General features: G+C 31.7%; 1 protein-coding gene across 3 annotated transcripts in view; it reads left to right on the top strand.

The window, feature by feature from the left end:
- CCSER1 (coiled-coil serine rich protein 1) overlaps window positions 1-16437 on the top strand; it is a 1354615-nt gene that overhangs the window by 749517 nt on the left and 588661 nt on the right. Inside the window, exon 10 of one of the 3 annotated variants that reach the window (XM_039468594.2) lies at window positions 1864-15876. The exons of the other annotated variants lie outside the window; for them this stretch is intronic. Within the exon in view, the coding sequence (XP_039324528.1) occupies window positions 1864-1923 (60 nt within the window). The 3' untranslated portion in view covers window positions 1924-15876. Of the gene's footprint in view, window positions 1-1863; window positions 15877-16437 lie in introns of those variants that run through there. 3 annotated transcript variants of the gene reach the window in all.

The following is a 16437-nucleotide window of genomic DNA, read 5'->3' on the forward strand; positions in this document are numbered from 1 at the left end:
TATACAGTTATAGTCCTGAGGTTCCTTTTATCACAAGGTATTTCACCCCTATTCATTTATACAGTCATGTAAAAGACAGACAGAGAAAGACAGAGAGACAGAGAGAGAGAGAGATTCCAGACACTGAGATTATAGCAGTGAATAACAAGCATACACTACCAGACAAATTTTTTGTCTTCATAAACCTCATATTCTAGTGAATGAAGGTAGGCAATAAATTAGAAACTAAAGAACTAAACAAGATAATTTAATACCATGTTTAGGGCATAAAGGAGATAAACAGAAAGATGAGATTAAGAGAAACCAGGTAAAGGGAAGGAGCCACTGCCTAGAAAAGAGCCATCAAAGATGATGGTTCTGCCAATGTTGCATTTGAGCTGGAACTTGAGTGATGGGTCACTGTTCACAGAACTAGAACAAGCATGGTGGCAGGGAAAATCATACTATCAAGAACATTCACCTCTTAATCCTGCTGAGTGCTTGAGGATTTCCTCTATTGCTTTTGGTCTTATCATGTTACATTTAGGCTCTACATATGCTAATCTATATTAGATACATATTATCATATGTATATAATCTATACACCACAGATAAATTTGCAGAAAATAAAAAAACGCAAACACACAGCTTACATTATGTTGCATTTCTAATTTGAAACACACACACACACACACACACACACACACACACACACACACACACAGAAAACACACACATATTGAATGGCTCACTAAGGCGTATAGGATAGAATCCACACTCCTTGATCTAGCATCCATGGCTGCTAAAATTGTACCCTTTCCTATTTATGCAATTCAAACACCTACTGTTTTCAAACTAAAACCTTTTATTCCATCTACACTGATTCATTACAAATTGTTATTTATTTTCTAAGATTTTAGGTTTCATTTTAATCATTTCATCTGGAATACCACGGCCCCACATTATATCTGTATTTTAAGCCAAGCTCCAATTTCATATCCTTGATTGGATGACGCAAATGAGGAGTAATTTCTCTTTCTGTAGAACTCCTTCAGCAGTTACCAATTCTATTTAACCTACTTTTATCTTACAGTTACCAGTTCTATATAATGTTGCCAGTTCCCTGTATTAACATGTATATGTCCTGTTTATTATAATTTACCATCTTTGTAGTATGGCTCATCTTTTCCTATATTCATTTATATCACTAACTACAGTTTTACATTCTTGGGAGCAGATGTCATACTCTGTATTTCTTGGAATTTATAGTACTTTTCATATATATATTACCAGCACAAAATGAAGTCTCTTTTTGTAAAAAGAACAAAATATTTTGAAATATCTTATATTTCCTGTCACTTAAAATTGCAGCGAAGTTTAGAGATTAAAATATAATAAGATAATAATTGTGGCAGATTAATAAAATTCTGTTGAAGCTTTGTGTTTAGTACTTTACATGGTGACCATGGATTACAAAAATACTAGGACAGCCACAAAAGACTTATGTGGTGCTTAATTATTTAATTTTCTTGCAGGTTTTTTTTTTTATGCTGGGGAATACATAAAGAAAAAAGTTGATTAAAACTTGTTTTTGTACTCTAATTATAAAACCAAGGAAATGAAAAAAAATGCTAATTAATCTTCCTTCTTTCATCTCATGTTTGGTAGTAGAGCATATTTAATTGGAAGCTGGGAGCTTATAAGCATTACCAATATACTTGTTACAAATATTAAGAGCAATTTTTGGTTGAGAAAATTATAAACAGAACCGTTTTATGTTGGTGTGTGTTAAAAGTGTTTAAACATTTTAAATATTCATATTAAGTAAAATTTCATTTTATTTTATTGATTTCATTCATTTCTTTTTGTTTTCTTCTTTTCAAGGCCCTGTGGAATCCTACATACACTGAAGGTTTATTTAAACCAGTACATATTTCAACTTAGGTTAAATCATTATTTGACAAAAAAAAAAAAAATGCATCACTAATCTGTGACATGCAAAATATTGAGTAAAATCAATTTTTTCATCATTTTGTATTTTAAGTGTGTAATATAGAAATATTTTCATTTCAAATACTTCACACTTTTTACATTTGCAAAAACCATAAATACTGATGAATTAAGATTCAACAAACATATGTCTGCTTTATTCTCATTGTATTTTTGAAACAAAAATAGATTTTTGTTTAAAAATTATTTCTATATGCATATATTCTTAAATGTAATATTCCACTTGGCAGTAAGTATTTTTTTCTTCACTCTTCTCATCCATGTCATTGGTTTCTCTGGTTATAGTCTTAATTTAATTTCATCACATATTCTATGTACATTAGGTAAGTTTGAAAACAATGCCTTTAGTGTCTTCCATCTTAGTAGGACAGTTCCTACTGAAGAACAAAGTATCTACAATCTTCTTTCTTTTGCATCAAGACCAAAAGATGAAAGCCGTGTGTCTTTAAATAAATAATGAAGAGTTTTATTCATAACTGCAGAAAATATAACACCTTTTTAGATCCCTAAATAGTTGAGGACTATTTATTAGAAATTAACCTCATATTTAAGAGAGTCTCCTGAATGTATCATAAAAGGATATCTGTGCCTGGACTTGACATTGCTTCCTGATTTCTGTGTGTCATGTTTGTTGCCTTTATTACAGGTCACTTTAATTATCAAGTGACCGGGTGGCTACAAGGCACTCCTGAATGTTGTAGTTTACTGCAAGGATAGGTGACAGAGATAAACAGCCCAAAAGAATGGCTTAATGTTGTGGGCAGGGTTCAGGGCAATAGAAAAGCCATAGAATCACGAAGAAAGCCTGTTTTACTAAGAGTTCTCTGTGTCATACAAACAGACAGTGAAGTAATCATGGTTAATGGTGGTAACCATTACAAATATGTTATGAAACTACTTAAATTATTTCAATCATTATGTAACATATATTATGAATCATAAATGCTGGATGTAAAACATGGTATTAAAATAAAAATTAAAATATACTTATTTATACAAAATGGTGTATTTTCCCTTGCTGATTTTGCCCCTTAAAACACCCTCTGTGATCTAAAATACAAACTTTTTTGATTTTCTAACAGTTTTCTAGAGTTCCATCTTTTATCCTTTTCTTACCTCTTTCTTTTTATTGTCTTATTTTATATTTGAAACCTTTAAATGTAGATAATGCAAAACTCCATCCCCTTAAATTAAAGCACTCCCCTTGTAAAGATTTTTATCTACATGAATGGTCAATATTGTATTATCTTGAAGAAGCAAGAATTCAGTTGAAGATCTTTTGACCAGGCTACCAAGACAAAATAATTTATATTAGCAACTGGAGTAAGTCAATAAAGAAAGGTATGATTTTTTTTTTTTTCTGCAAAAGCTATTTAGCAGAAATTTTAACTACAAACAAGAAAAGGTCACCTATTTCAAAAGGTACAATTTCATAATTTCTTTTTAATACCAGCAAAACCCTATATTTCTTTCTCCCCTCCTTCCCTCCCTCCCTTTCTTCCTTCCTTCATTTCTTTTCTCTCTTCCTCTTCCCTCCCCTTTCTTTCTCCTTTTATTCTTAGGTTGTAAGGGAAACAATTCTGAATATACATCAATGAACATGTTTACACATCAATAATTTTATTTTCAAGTGGAAACATTTTCAGACTTTCTCACAGTGTTCATTATATAATTTGTCCATTAAATTCTTAAAATGTTTTGTAAATATTTATTTGATTACATTAAACGTGAAATTAAAATAGGGAATAATGGGGATGTTGTTTTTATTTTTAGAAAAATGTATTAGTGTTGTAATTTTTGTGCTATATTACAAGATGTAGCAAAATTATGGTTGATAATTATTTCCCTCCTTCGATAGTTATTTCCCAAAGGAAGGACAAGAGACATCAGCATTTATTGATTAAAGAACATTATTTTCGACTATTATGCCAGCATGCTTTTCCAAAGTGCTCTCACAGTTATTAATCCAAAATATAAGATTGAGCAAACTTGTCTTCATCTTTCAAAAAAGAAAATAAAATTTGAAGAGGTCCAGTAACTTTCTGAAATTCATAAAACTTTTCTAATAAAAGACAAAGCCATAGATTGTTCTCAGATGCTCCAGATCAAAAGTCAGGGTTTTGTTTTGTTTTCCTAATTCCAAAATGTTGGTGGGTTGTAGAATTGCAGAACTAAATACAATGTATGCATTGACTACATATGCAAACACATAATTTTATATTATGTACACATTATATTATTAAGCTTGAATTTTGAAGTACTCTTTATAAACTAGGGATAATCACAATGATAAACATTTATTATGTGAATGCCACCTACTTTGACTAAGGTGTAAAATGTATGAGTTAAGGTAATTATTTTATAAGAATGAGAATTATTTATACAAATATAGAGAAATACATGGAAGGAAAGCCGTGGACCCTTTTGCTAAGTACTTCAGTTACTATGGACATATTTTTATTTATGTTTTAAATCATTCTGACAATTTAATTTGACCTACCAAGTTTTAGAATGTAGGCAGTCACCATTAACTCTTGTTTATTACATATAGCTATGTTTTAAATGATTTTTAATGAAGCCCTAAATTGATATGTTATTATATGTATGTTACTATGTCATATACATATGATTTTATTGTGACACACATAAAAACTTCCTTGAAGTTATCTAAATTGCGTCATTTTTCTTAGTTACCTTAGATACCTAAATTTAATATTGTTTTAAATAGTTCTTTATAAAACAAAATATACTTTCTTTTTCATATTTAACTTGTGACTAGAAGCACAAATCCCCAAATTTAACAAGGAGATGCTTTTTATGTTGTACTTTGGGCTGATTTCTCCTTATAGTACTCCCCAAATACAGTTACATACTACTTTTAATTTCTCATATGTTATCACTCTCTCTAAAACAAATCTCTATCTTACCTGGTACTTTTTTAGGTAATCACCAGTATTTTATGCTGGCGCCTGGAAAAAGAAACAGTAACACTAACTCATTTTTCAAACATGTCAATTTCATTTGCTATAATTTACTTGAAACAAGTCTACATGTCAGTGAATTGATTGATGTATATATCCCTTATTGGGGGAAACAGAAGACTATTCTTGTTGGTGTTAATAAGCATTAAGAGTTGTTAGAATATCCTGTCTTCCAACTGACATCTGTTGGATATCTGAATTTACACAGTGGAGAAAAATACGATAGGCTATAAATGAGGTAAAGAAGAGATATGTAAGCTTGTTATTTTATCTTTTACACCAAATCATACTTTTTGAATCTATGTATTGGTACTCTCTTGTTTCTTGTCTGTGAAAATATTTTTCTATCTTTCTATTTTCCTCTTTGATTTTTATATGGGGATGCACATACAAGAAATCGATGAACAAGAGTCTGAAATGATAATAAAATATTTTCTGGCTACTTTCTTACTCTATAAAAGCTGTTTGCCTACTTAATTTGTAAAATTGTGGTTACATTATATATGGGCACACACACACTTATATAGGAAATGAGAGTTTCCTCATTTAAAAGCCAGATTTTTTTTTTTAAAGGAAACTTGATACGGAGGAAGAAATATGTAGGTAGCATAAGTATTCTTTGGGAAGAAAGGACAAGTTTCCTGACTCCCAGAAAGAAACTGGCAGGTGAATGCTAATTTGATCCTGACAGAAAAAAGCAATTATTACAGCAAGGGTAAAAAGATTGCTTCTTTCCTCCAAGATGTAACTTAAATGTTTTAACTCTTCTTTAAAAAATTATGTATACATAAACTATATACATATAATTATATATATATTTATATATAATTTCATATGTTTATAAATATCTAAATATATATTTATAAATATATGTAAATTCTATAAATGTGTGTGTGTGTGTTCGTGTGTCGTGTGTGTATGTGTGTGTGTGTGTGTGTGTGTGTGTGTGTGTATTATTCCCTCATCCCTGTAAGGGAGAATAGCTAGTAATTTAAACTTTGTTGAACATCCTGTAAGGTGTATATACTAATAAATGTTGAATGTAGTGGTTGGGAAGAGTGAATGAATGTCAAGGCATCATGCTTAGGCTCTTCAGAAAACTTTCTTCTTAATGAGGGTGGCAAGATTCCTGACCTGAGAAGAAATTTCTGTGTACCTGTTTACTAAAGTTACCAGAGTAAGCTTGAAAGAACAAGTAACTTTGTTTGGCAAGAAATATGCTACACAGATTTTAATTTTCTTTACCTCACGGTTCACATATTCCTTAAGAACTTACCATGTTAATATAGGTTTAGGGTTCAATTTCTATTTCTAATACAATTTTTATAGAATGTTATTTTGTGATTTATGAATTTGAGATAATGGCTATCTGACAGCCATTCGGTTGTAACTACATTAATTTTAAGAATAAGATCCTGAAAATTCACAACTAACCACTTGCAAACTACCTTATCCATTTCAGTAATGCTATGCAACAGGAGTAAAACTTTATGCAATGTACTAATAAACACATACTCGAAAAGAGAGCGAGAGAAAGACACAGAGACAGAGACAGAAAGGGGGTGATATTGTTCTGTCACCCAGGCTGTAGAGCAGTTGCACAATCATGGCTCACTGCAGCTTCAGTCTTCTGGGGTCAAGAAATCCTCCAAGCTCAGCCTCCAGAGTAGCTTGGACAACAGATGTGCACCACTGTGCCAGGCTAATTTTTAACATTTTTTGTGGAGATGGGGTCTCGCTATGTTGCCTAGGCTGGTCTCAAACTCCTGACCGCAAAGCATCTGCCTGCCTCAGTCTCCCAAAGTGCTGGGATTACAGGTATGAGCCACTGCCCGCAGCTTGTTACTATTTTTTATCAGAAGGTAAACTTTAGAAAACAAGTAACCAATTCCTATTGATTTAAAAAGTGAAAAATATCTAGTAGAATGCTATGTATCCATTGTAAACTTATTGTTGGTTATTAATGAAAAGAATCAACATCTGGTGAGCTAAAACAAAAGATTAAATTGTCAAATTAAACTCATACCAATCATATATCTTACCCCAATATCAAGACTTACTATTCATTTTAAAGGTACTGGCACTGAAGAACTCAGATGAAGCAGGAACAGGTCTGTGGTATAGAAGGCAGCTCTCCAAGACCTTTCATTCTACATTGAACATCCACTCTCTGATCCAGTCATAGATCAGATCTTCTGGAGACAGTTTTTGAAATTATCTCACACAGCAGAGAGAATGTTTTATTTATTAAACATCTCTATTTTGTATCCCAGCACTGTGACATTTTCCAGGGTGCCATGCTCACAAATCCATAGATTTTAAGTTCATTTAGTCAAATAAGTCCTTAACCCAGGACATGGTGTAAACATTTCCATATGTAAGGGCCCTCCTTCTACCAAATACTATTGCATATTGACCTGAAGGACTAATTTACTTGTTGACAAGAGATTAGAAGTTACCTTTTTTCTTTCTTGTGAAGACAAATCAGTTGTTACAATTCCTTCTGCCCCACCTACTACGTTCCCACTGTTCACTCTGAGCATGATATACTCCATTGGCATGAATGGTAAATCTAATGCCTTGAATTTTTCTTGTTCCTATCATTGTGAAGAAAATGTTTTACAGAAAATGTTTATCTGATTGAGACCACAGTTATTTTGGTTTCTCTTCCATGTTTTGAATGTTTTAAAACACAGTTGAAATGAGCGATAGAAGAGATTGCTTTTCTTGCTGATTATGTTTCAGCAAACTCAGGAATTGCAATTCTGAAGGACAAAAAATTTAGTGATTTAACTGGGAAAAAAACTAAGTCAATTTTTTTTTTTTTCTGGATGTGTGTTATAATATACTACGGAAATAAAAATTTAAATGTATATATCATATTTTAAATTAGAGGTATCTTTTAAAATTATTTTTCCATTTGCTATTTATGCAGAATTACTCTTGCTAGAATAATAACACATACAGCTAATTGGAATGTATCATGTTCGTTCTTTATTATGTGTCTTTCAGTTATCCTATAGACCTCATTACATATTTCATTGAATATAATTGCCTTATCTGAAAATATTTCAGATGTTGTTTTGTTTAATGAGTTTTAAAATCTGTATTGTTTCATATTTCATTTTATTTTACTTGGTGTATATCATCAGAAATACATGACAATTACTGTAAGAGAAAACACATAAGAAAGCCTGAATACAGTATTTACAGCCTGATTTATCTGTTCTCCTGCTTTTCCCCAAACAGACTGTGTTATTTCTACCTTCCAGTCTCAGCACCTTTAGTGCCCAAACCTATAATTCTATTTTTTCTTGCCTGGCTTGTTTGTGTGAAAAGAAAACTAAGTTCCATATGCTTCTCCCCACCCCAACATATTTCCTAACTTCTCCATGCATCATTGAACTCCATCTTCTCTAAATCACTCTACAGTTTAATAATGGCTAACAATTTTTACTGTATGTCAGATGTTGTTCTGAAAGTTTTACATATTTTAAATATTTTGATCCTCACAAAAGCTATGAAGTAGCTACTCTATATGATATCCTTTCAAAAGAAAGGAAACTGAAATATAGAGGCATTAATAACTTGCCCACAAAGGCATGACTAGTATTATTAGCATTCAAGTATTCTGCTCAATAGGGAAATAACACATATACATCACCTTGGGTATGCCACTTTTCAAAAAATAGATAAACTAAAATTTTAATACGATAACTTTTTGCCTTTGATTTTTATAATTATAATTAAGAGTGATACTAATAATTATAGAGTGATATAATGCTACTATTATAAGCATGAGCAAATACAAGATACTGTAATTCCTCAAAGAGAATAATGACTAATGTGTATTAGGTACTGCTATGCCAAGCAATGTTCTAAGTGCTCCATTATGTATATTTGACTTATGCAATCTTTAAAACAACAACAAACCCAAGAAAGATTGTAGTGTTATTCTCAACTTACAGAGGAGGCTGGGCTCGGTTGCTCAAGCCTGTAATCCTAGCACTTTGGGAGGCCAAGGCATGTGGATCACTCGAGATTAGGAGTTTGAGACTAGCCTGGCCAACATGGTAAAAGCCTGTCTGTATTAAAAATACAAAAATTAGCCAGGCGTGGTGCAGGATGCCTCTAATCCAAACTACTCTAGAGGCTGAGGCAGGAGAATTGATAAAACCTGGAAGGCAGAGGTTACAGTGAGCCCAGATTGTGCCACTGCACTCCAGTTTGGAGGCAAAACTCCATCTCAAAAAAAAATAAATAAAAAAGAAAAGAAAAATTATAAAGCAGTAAATTATGACATAGAAAGGTACCATGAAATCCTTAAGGCTGTTCATGTCAAACAAGTGGTGACATAACTGGAATGTAAATATAAGCAGTCTTGATTTCAGATTTTAACACTCTTTACCTACTGCTAACCTGTATCCAAACCTTATCCACAGTGCAGAATGAACTATATCCATATCAGTGCAAGTAGGCTAGATGGCACTACAGAAACAACAATTTCCTAATTCTAGTAGTGACTCATAACATCAAATACGGATTTCTTGCTTATGCTGTATATCTATTGCTGTTCAGCAGGCAAGACTTCTCCATGTTCTCTCACTCAGACTCACACTGGTGGAACAATCCTCTGTTATGTTGCAGTCTCAGAGGGAAAAAGGGAATGTCTCAGATTGTACAACAGGTCTTATATTTCCACCCAGAAGTGACATGTAATACTTCTACTAGTATTTCATTGATCAAAAGAAAGCAAGTCACATGATGACAGCTAACTCACTCCAGGGAGCAAGGAATAATAAATCAACATATGCCTAGAAGTGGGAAAACAAAATTTAACCAGCAAACAGCACCAGTACCTACTGTTTTGTCTGTTTTTCTATGAATTAATCTCGTCTTAATGAAAATATAAAAAGTATCATTTGGTAAATATGCTACATTACTGACACAAAAAATCTTGGATTCCATCACATTTTTCAGAAAAACGTAATTAATTTTTTAAGCTATAATTGAATATTTTTTCTCAATATATGATGTGTACATAACGCTACCTTAATTTTTAGCATCTGACTTAAATGTATTATTTACACCATATTCTCCAGCTCTGTTTCAGTGGCTCAAATGGATTTTCAAATATTAACATATTTTAAAAAATATTTCTACTTGTAATCAGTGTATTATCTATTGAATTGTCTAGAATTTGTTGATGTTACCACAGTCCTATTCCAGCTTATTTTAACGATTAAAACAATCATACTTGATGATATATAATCTAACCATTATTATACTTGTCAGAATTAATTCATGGTGATAGTGTTATTTCAACACTTTTTAGTTACTTATCTCTTTACAACCTATCATGAAGCACATTTCTTCCTTTGCAAGTATCTCTAGAGACTGTAAGTGACAAGTATAATATCTTAAATGTGTGAACAAAAATGACTTTCTTGTTCCCAAACAATATGCTTTGCTTGATCCAGAAATAGATAATTTGCATCAACTGAAAAAAAAAGGTATCACGTAATTTTTTCTCCTTGCCAATTTAATGGTAAACCTTCCCATATCATCTCCTAAATCATGTGTTATATTTTCAACCTTAAAGATATAAAAATATGATCATCTTTAATTCCGACATTACCCAATTTACGTTTATACTTAATTAGAAAATTTTCTACTGGAATTTTAGTTCATAAACAAAATAAGCTGCATCTTTCTGTCTTTTTTTCAGTGTTGAGTGTCAGGTGAAATCCTTGGTACTATTTTTTTTTTCCAATCTATAATTAGTTTGTGAATTCCTACTTTACCTACCTATAGTAGTTGATTTAAATGATTTTCATTGTACAACAATAGTTATGTAGATATTCATTATATCAAGATGTTGGTTAGCATTACCAAAAACCTATTGTTTAAGTATAATACAAATATAAATTTAAATATAAATAAATATATACATGAAATCAGTGTCTTCAGTTTTCAGACAATAGTTTCCAATTCATTTTCAGAACATAGAAAATAATTAAGTTGGAAGAGAACATTAATCAGAGTCTTAGAGATATGTATCTTTTTTTCCTCAAATTTTTCATTTTTTTTCTATTTTATAACACATAGGGTGAAAAAAAAAAGATTTACAAATATGAGAAGCATTATGAGACTATGTTTTATTGTCACAATTTAAAATCTTGTCAATAGAATTTTTAAATTAATATACAAATTATGAGAAGATATCAATTCTCACAGTTTGGCAATAATTCTCTAAGTTTTATAGCTTCTGAATTTTAAGCATTTATATACATCATAAAATGTCATGTTTATATGCATTCTTTTGCATTATAAAAAATAGAAATAGGTAAAATATTCAGACTATTCGGTTCAGTGTAATTTGATTCTCAGCCAGACTTTTCCAGGAAATCATAATTCACATGAATTCATATGATTTTTTGTTTAATTATGTATTTAGGAAATGTCTACTAAAAACTTAGTGTGTTGGGTCCTGAGGCTATAAAACCATATAACACCCTGTACTGACCAACCACAGATAAATAGAATCTAGCAGGATAGGCATAATCACAGTGCTTTTTAATGTTGTTATAATTAGCATAACAAAAATATGTCTGATGTGACATGTGATAATTTCATGAGCATAATGTATTTTAGCACAATTCAAAGTTACCTTTCAACTTATTGAATTTAGGATTATCTTATAAATTTGTATAGAGAAAGAGATGCTAATATATTTAGTACCTCATAAGTATCAGACACAGATACACTTGGTGCTTTTCAATATGTTGTTTACTTTTCTGCTTCATTTTATTAATTTTTATATGAAAAAGACACGTTCAGTGTCTGTTTATATGAGCAATCTGCTGCATAGCAACCCAGTTTAATCCTTTCAGTTCCATCAAACATTTAAGAATTACTTTACCCTTAAGAAGAATAAAACCATCATAAAGTATGGCTAGATGATATAAAAACACATTAAAAAGTAAATATTTAACTTGAAAGAATATGATATCAGACTGGCAAAACATTTAACTTCTAAAAAATCAGAACATAATACTGTAAATAGGAATGGTTAGGGTGTGTCACAATGATTTTGTTGTCACTATAGTGAGTCATGGGGCAACACTACCTAAGAATTCATTTGTTAGTTAAATGCCTGTCTGGAGTTACAGGTTTTGTTTTCATGTGATATGTTAGGAAAACTAATCATTACAATGCAAGTAAAATAAGTGCTGTGTCCTTCATACATTCATTCCTTTGACAAACTATGTATTGAGCAGCTGTTGTGTGCCAGGAACTTGTGTTGTTTCTGGTCATACATGGTAAACTATAACTATTATTCCTACCCTATGGCATTTACATCTCATGTTATACTTATAACAACTCTAAATAGCAGACTCTAGAATTATCCCTACTGTACAGATGAACACATAGAGCATTGAAAGCTCATTTAATACCCATAACAACTCTAAGTAGCAGCTTCTAGAATTATCCTTACTGTATAGATGAACATTGAGAGGCCTAAAAATGATCAAAACAAAACAAAACAACTCGCCTGCTATCACCGTAAGTTCTATGTGTTCCTTATGTTAGTCTGACAACAGAGACCAAGCCCTTTACTTTCATACCACACCTCTCTACCCGGTGTGGTAATAGGAGCCATTATCTGTATCTGAAAAGTACAAAAAGGGAGGAATGCTTTTGTTACATTGCCAGGCAAATGAAGATGGAGATGTGCTAGAAGAACCACAGTTATCTAAACTAGACTACACGCTAGATCCCAATTAAAGCAACATGTTAATAAAAAGAGAAAGTAAAATTAAAAAGTCAATAGACATCCTTGGTAACATTTTGATGGCTATATATTATAGATTGATGTCTACAAAAAATTAATGAGTTTGAATTTTATTCATATAGCTTCTATATTTCTGAGCCATTACACTGAGATCTTTTAAATTTAACTTTTTTTTTTCCCTGAGATTAAATAAACGTGATGGAGACAGAGATGTACTTTTATTCATGAGTACATCTGCTGTTGAAGAACTGAATAAACAAAGAACAAAACTGAATTATGGTGCTGCAACCTAATATCATCACCTACTAATCAAATATAGGAACTCTTAAAATAAAACACACACACACACACACACACACACACACACACACACACACGTTGAATTCCCACAGCTCTAGCTAACTGTGAGAAAGAGAGGAAGGAAGTCATCTCTGTTTTCTCTGCAAGCTTTTGTGTAACTGTAGTGCCAAGAGGCATATAGTTACAGCCTTTTAACAAGCATATAGGGCAAATAAAATCAGCAAGGTTTCAGCCTGGTTATCCTTGGTATAGGGATAACCACTTTTGCTGACTCCAGGGTATTCTTGAAAACAGTATGATTGTACTGTGGAGTCTCTGTTTCTTTATCCTATGTGTAATTGAAGCAGAGCTAACATGCTACTCTCATGCTCTCTTTTGCCCTATATTTTTAGGGACCTATATGCTATATTTCTAAGTTTCACAAATATCTTTAACATAGCTAATCACAAACTGGTGAGATATTTTATCATTGATTTTCACTGATAAATTGTTTATTGAGCACTAGGTGCCTGGTATATGCACTTTTATAAGCAAAGTTAAAGGGAGTATTAAACTAGAAATTTTACTTTCATTGGTAGAGATTAGGAGGATAAATAAAATTTATTTCACTAATAAATCCCTCTGTATGAGTTCTCAGGAACATTAACGTCATGAATCCTGTGGCTCAATACTTCATGTCCAAAGGTTATTGAGCCAATGACTCATCTCTCAAGGCTCTGGATTTGTTTACTTATTTAGCAAGGTGTAGAAGAAAATGACAGCTTGCCCTTAACACAGAGCTTTTTCTGTAGTACTCTTGTCCAAGAAGAGGTAATAAAATTTACTTTAAAAAAATTACTCAGTACCTGAATAATTTATCAAGGAATTCCATTGAGAAGAGAAATCTTTGGGATATAAAAAGGAAGACAAATGTTGTGAAGGGTTTCACTCCCTTGTTCAATAGAGAATGTGTCAAAAAGAAAGGGAAATTTTTTCAGTTACTTTTCTTCCTTTCATACATGTCTCATGAGACAGAAAGAATATGGCAAGTTGAGGTATTCTTACATATAAATTTCCGTAAATTCTATTATTCGCAACATATTCTGTAGGAGGTTCACAGGGTTTTGTCAGAAGTCTAACATGATGAAAATTTTATGAAGTACATTTGTAAATATTAATGAAGAGATGTTATCAAAAACTATATTTTGTTAATGTTTCACATATACTGCAAAGATAAACAGAATTTGATGTCCAATTTCCTAAAGACACATTTAAAGACTTTCGGTGAGCATAGATAATTGTGATTTGTTTTGAATGCTTCTCAATTATTTAAGTCTGGCTTTCATAATTGCAAGCAGAAAGTTGTATTTTTCTAAGGAAAAGATTTGGAGTTGATTAGGTGATTATCACTCATGAACACTAATATTTTAAGTTAATACTCATAATAGACGAATTCTCTAGAGATTTTCTGAATGTTAATTTTACACACGTGCACACACACACACACACACACACGTTGCTTTTCTCACTTTTACTGTCATGAATAGGGATAAAATACTAACAGTCAATTTGGGGAGGGATATTAAGAAAAACTAAAACTTATATTACGAGAAAAATTCACCAATAAAGTCACCTTTAATGGAGGCACACAGGCATACATCAACAGAGACAAATATTTTTTCTGTTGATTTAGTAGGAAAACATTTGCTAGAAGACAGCAAAGCAAATATGTAAAAAAAAAATCAAGTCAAACTATATGACAGGAGAGGTAGAAAAAAATGATATTTAGGTAACCCATGTTAATTATTTTTGTTACCATCTTTAGAGCAGCATTATTCAATCAGAGGCATTTTTGCCCCCCCACCCCCACCCACAGCCCCAGGGAACATTGGACAATACCTGGAGATAGTTTTGGATGCCAAACCTCAGATGCTACTAAAAAGCAGTGGGAAGAGGCCAGGTATGCTACTTAATATCCCACGATGCACAAGGCAGCTCCCCTTAGCCAAGAATTATCCTGCCTACCATGTTAGTATTGCCACTTTGAAACCCTGCTCTAGATGGACATTGTTAACAATGTTGAAATCTTGATTGGTAATATGAAAATGTTTTGTAGCACTTTTCAGGTAAATAAAAAACAGGACTTGTTTACTATCTCATAGAATTTCTTTTTGCCTGAGGAAGCATCATAATGTCATAGTCTTAGACATTTGATTTCCTACAACTGGCCCGGGACTGAGTCTCTATTACTCAAGGTAATAGCCTGTCATATTCCCCAAGGTTAGCTCTGTACAGTTTGGTTTTCAGTTCCTCACTTTCCTGTGATAAGGTTTGACCAAGCTACCTAGGAAAATAAATTTAAATCATAGAGTGTTTTTCCATGTGCTTCTGCCCACTCCCACTAGGCTCCAAAGATCCTATTTACTGAATTCTAGAAACACCCTTCAGACTCACACAGAAATCTAATAATGATCCAGAGTTATAAATTCCACACCCCCAAGTTTAAATTTAAAGACCACAGAAAAATTATCTAAATAATTTCTTTTTTATTGTCCTTCTTTTATCTTTACCTTTAATATTTTGGGGCACATTTATATTATTTTTCTGTTTAAAGGATTTTCAGAGCAACTTTAGTGAAATATGCATTTTGACATCGATGTGTTATGTTCATATACAATTTTGTCATCTAGTTAACTTTTATTGGTATAGTTACAAAACAAAACAAAAAGTGTCCAGTGTATTATTGGCAAAGTTCTGCTATAAATCAGAAAATTATAATAGAAATCAAGGTGATCGTCTTAGAACATCAGAGAAAAATTTCTTTCAACTTTAATTTTAGGAAAGCAATTCTTGTTTAAAGTAGTATTTTTATTGATTTTTTTTTATTTTAACAAACAAATTTGGCAAAATAAAAATGTTCTGTTTTACAATGAAACTTTTCTTACTAGCAATGTTTATTCAGTAAATATTTATTGATCATTTAATATTGTCAAGGCAATTACATATTTATCCTAGAAATGTTTTAGATATACAGTTATTTTTAAGTAATTGGAAGCTAAATAAATATGAAGATAGAGGATCAAACTTTATTTCACCTCCATTCATTTCCATATATAAATGTACATATACATTCCTATGTCTATGATTAACATAGTTAAATATAAACATTCTTTACTTTTTATCTTTTGGATATGTATGTATATTTACACTTAGGTGTGTATACTTTTTACAAGTAAATGTACAGATGCGTGTAGAGAATATTGCATTGATTCACATTTTTTTATACTTGACTGAATAATCCATAGTATAGGTTTCGGTGAGTAATTTGTATCCGAAAACCCTCAAATAAGAAAGAACAAACTCTGTGTGTGTGTGTGTGTGTGTGTGTGTGTG

Source organism: Saimiri boliviensis, chromosome 3 (assembly GCF_048565385.1).
Source record: "Saimiri boliviensis isolate mSaiBol1 chromosome 3, mSaiBol1.pri, whole genome shotgun sequence".
NCBI classification, from domain to species: Eukaryota; Metazoa; Chordata; class Mammalia; order Primates; family Cebidae; genus Saimiri; species Saimiri boliviensis.